The sequence below is a fragment of the Wasmannia auropunctata genome, unplaced genomic scaffold (assembly GCF_000956235.1).
Source record: "Wasmannia auropunctata unplaced genomic scaffold, wasmannia.A_1.0 LD336116.1, whole genome shotgun sequence".
In the NCBI taxonomy this organism is placed as follows: Eukaryota; Metazoa; Arthropoda; class Insecta; order Hymenoptera; family Formicidae; genus Wasmannia; species Wasmannia auropunctata.
Window position 1 is genome coordinate 4045297 of NW_012026774.1, and position 3138 is coordinate 4048434.

General features: G+C 48.7%; 2 protein-coding genes across 2 annotated transcripts; both read right to left on the reverse strand.

Moving 5' to 3' along the window:
- Positions 1-833: 833 nt before the first annotated feature.
- On the reverse strand, positions 834-1634 carry LOC105448561. Its single transcript, XM_011687214.1, has one exon. The coding sequence runs from the start codon at positions 1632-1634 to the stop codon at positions 834-836; it is 801 nt and encodes a 266-aa protein (XP_011685516.1).
- A 681-nt stretch (positions 1635-2315) lies between these two features.
- Positions 2316-2900, reverse strand: LOC105448567. Its single transcript, XM_011687225.1, has one exon. It carries the CDS (start codon positions 2898-2900, stop codon positions 2316-2318), a length of 585 nt encoding a protein of 194 aa, XP_011685527.1.
- Between the last annotated feature and the right edge of the window lie 238 nt (positions 2901-3138).

Sequence of the window (3138 nt, forward strand, 5' to 3'; positions counted from 1 at the left end):
ACGACGACGACGTATCTGAATGACATAAAATCGGGCAAAAAAATGCATACACTTTATGCGCTTATGCATTAAATGCACTTATGGATATCACTATTACAGCATTGTGATTGGAAAAATATAGATTTTTCACAAAATAGGCATTTACCGATAATATCCATATAATTAAAAGATATAATAATTTACTCCTACAGAAACGTTATCCGTCTGGTAAAGGATATACTTTAACGTCTCTGTAAGTACAAAAATATTTCCTGACCGTCATGTAGCGAAAAAATATACTTGGCGGGAAACGCTACCGCGTCTCCTGATTCCCGCGTTATTTTTTGTCTCGCTTAGCGCCAATTCATAGTTACAAGTTACTAGTTCATTTAATTACAGTCTGAGGGCGCAGATGGTTTCTTTTCCTGTCTTTGTATTATCATTCCGACGCTGTGTGGGAAATAAAGCTTCTTGATTTCAGTACGAAAAATATTAAATCCTTCTTTCGACCCTATCAGTTACATTCGATATGAAATTTGAGTAGGCGCAAGTTATTGCTAGTTACACTTGTCAGTCAGATACATTTGGTAGTACACAAGATTCGTCGCAAGATACATTCAGAGCATCATCGTAACATTACAGCTTTTCGGAAGACTCACCGCCCGCCGTGACGGGATCATTGGCGGTGCTTGCACTGTTAATATCGCTCGGAAGAAAACATAATTTGACGATCGGGCGCATATACTGCGATCGCGCCGTTCGTACGGTGACGACTCGAGTTTTCTTATCATCTCCGGGATGGCACTCGATGATACGGCCGAGCTCCCATTGGCACGGGGGAATAAGCGCGCTTCTTAAAAGCACCAACTGTCCGACTTTCGTAAGCTGGTGAGCGACCTTCCATTTTGGCCTCTGCTGCAGATTGAGTAGGTTAGGTAATCGTTCGACCACGCTTTCCAAAAGGTCTCGGATATTCGTTGCAGCAATTGCCAACGCGATAAGCGCATTTCATTTAGTTCGAGGGTGTTGGGCTCAGGAGCGGCGACCGGAGGGCCGTCAATAAGAAAATGCCCGGGAGTTAGCACGTGGTAATCATCTAAGCTATCGGATACAGGCGCGATCGGACGGGAATTGAGACAAGCTTCGATACGACAGAGTACTGTCGAGAGTTCCTCAAAAGTAAGGATGTGTGAGCCGATGCAGCGTTTTAAATGATGTTTCATGCTGCGTACCACCGCCTCCCACAATCCCCCGAAATGAGGAGCGGAAGGGGGTATAAAATGCCAATCTACGTCCTGGGACGCGAGTGCGTTAAGAAAGTTTGGATCCTTGCTCGCAAGTTTAGCCGCATTTCTAAGCTCACGATCGGCGCCTCGGAATGTCGTTCCGTTGTCGGAGTAAAGCGATGTTGGGAATCCGCGACGGGAGGCGAAGCGCTGAAATGCCGCGAGAAATGCGTCCGTGGAGTAGTCGCTCACCAGCTCCAAATGAATCGTTTTCACGGTCATGCAAATGAACACGGCAATATATGCCTTTTGCGCCTTGTAACCGCGGCCTTTCGCAGTTCGATCTAGAACAGGACCGGCGTAATCTACGCCGACATGCACGAAAGCTCTAGCAGAGCGGTTTACTCGAACGGTTGGAAAGTCACCCATTAATTGATTCGGAATTTGCGCCGCTTCTCGCGTACAGACAGTGCATTTGTGCAGGACAGCGCGAACTAGAGAGCGTGCTTGCAGGATCCAATATTTTTCTCGGAGTAGCGATAGCGTAAGTTGTGGTCCGGCGTGGAGAGCTCGGAGATGGACGTCCCTTATGACAATTCGGACTAACGGATGATCTTTGAGAACGAGAGGGTGACGAATAGCTTTTGAGACGTCGGCCTTTCGTAGTTGATCTCCGATTCGAATAAGTTGCTGATCGTCCAGAAACGGGTGCAGCGAGAGGAGGGAGCTTGATTTGGGTATGGGAACCGATTTCAATAGCGAGGCTCATTCGACAGGGAACAAGTCGGTCTGAATAAAGGTCAGCCAAAAAGTCTCTGCGTCCTTGATTTCAGCAGAGGTTAGGAGGGAGGGATCGATTGGTGGCTGAGAGGGCGAGTCCTTGGATTGTTTGCCAGCACGAATGTTATGAATGAATCTCTTCATATAGGCGGTAACTCGTTGTAATTTCAGCCAAGAAGAGTATCGCTGCGAGAGGTCCCATTGCTCGTCAGTCTTGGCAATGTGGCCCGAGCGTATCGGTCGTTCCTCGAGGCAAGAATTTGTTTGTAGATCCAGTGTGGCGGTTGGCCACTGCGTGTGCGGATTTGTAAGCCACGGGGGGCCCGACCATCACAAGGTTGCCGAAGCAAGTTCAGCCGGCGATATCCCTTGCGAAGCGCAGTCCGCAGGATTTTTGTTAGTCGGGACGTGACGCCAAAACGCAGTCGGGAGTAAGGTTTGTATCTCCGCGACTCTATTGGCCACGAATGTCTTCCATTGAGCTGACGGCCGGCGGATCCATGCCAGCGTTATTGTGGAGTCCGTCCAGTAATAGAGTGGTATATCCTTGAAGACTAGTGACGTAAGAATAAAGTGAATAAGCCGGGTTAGTAATAAAGCCGCGGAGAGTTCAAGGCGCGGTACGCTCACTGTCTTAAATGGGGCAACCTTAGATTTGGCAGTGAGCAGCATCACATTTACGGTCCCATCCTCGGATACGACGCGAAAGTATACAACGGCCGCGTAGGCCTTTGTTGAAGCATCCGAGAATCCATGGAGCTCATATTGGAGTGAATGGTGGCCATGTTGAATCCATCGTGGAATGGAGATTCTCTCGAGGTCCGGGAGCAGAGAGTGGTAGAGTCGCCATGCGTTGAGGACCTCTACTGGAACTCGTTGATCCCAATCGCATTGCAGCGCCCACAATTGCTGCATAAGCAATTTGGCGCGAATGACGACAGGCGTTACCCATCCGAGGGGGTCGAATAACTTGGCGATGTCGGATAGAATCTTTCGTTTAATTTCTCCCGGCGCGGCGAGTCTATTAACGCGGAATTGGAAGATGTCGCGGTCAGGTTCCATGTGAGGCCGAGGATCTTTAGGTTGTCCTCGCGTAGTTCTCGACTCTGAGCGAGACCGTGATTACTGGGCTCAATATTGTCGAATAATTCAG

What these genes read in the sequence shown, in the direction of transcription:
- LOC105448561 (XM_011687214.1), bottom strand. Translation starts at nt 1,634, where the DNA reads ATGGGTGACTTTCCAACCGTTCGAGTAAACCGCTCTGCTAGAGCTTTC.
- LOC105448567 (XM_011687225.1), bottom strand. Translation starts at nt 2,900, where the DNA reads ATGCAGCAATTGTGGGCGCTGCAATGCGATTGGGATCAACGAGTTCCA.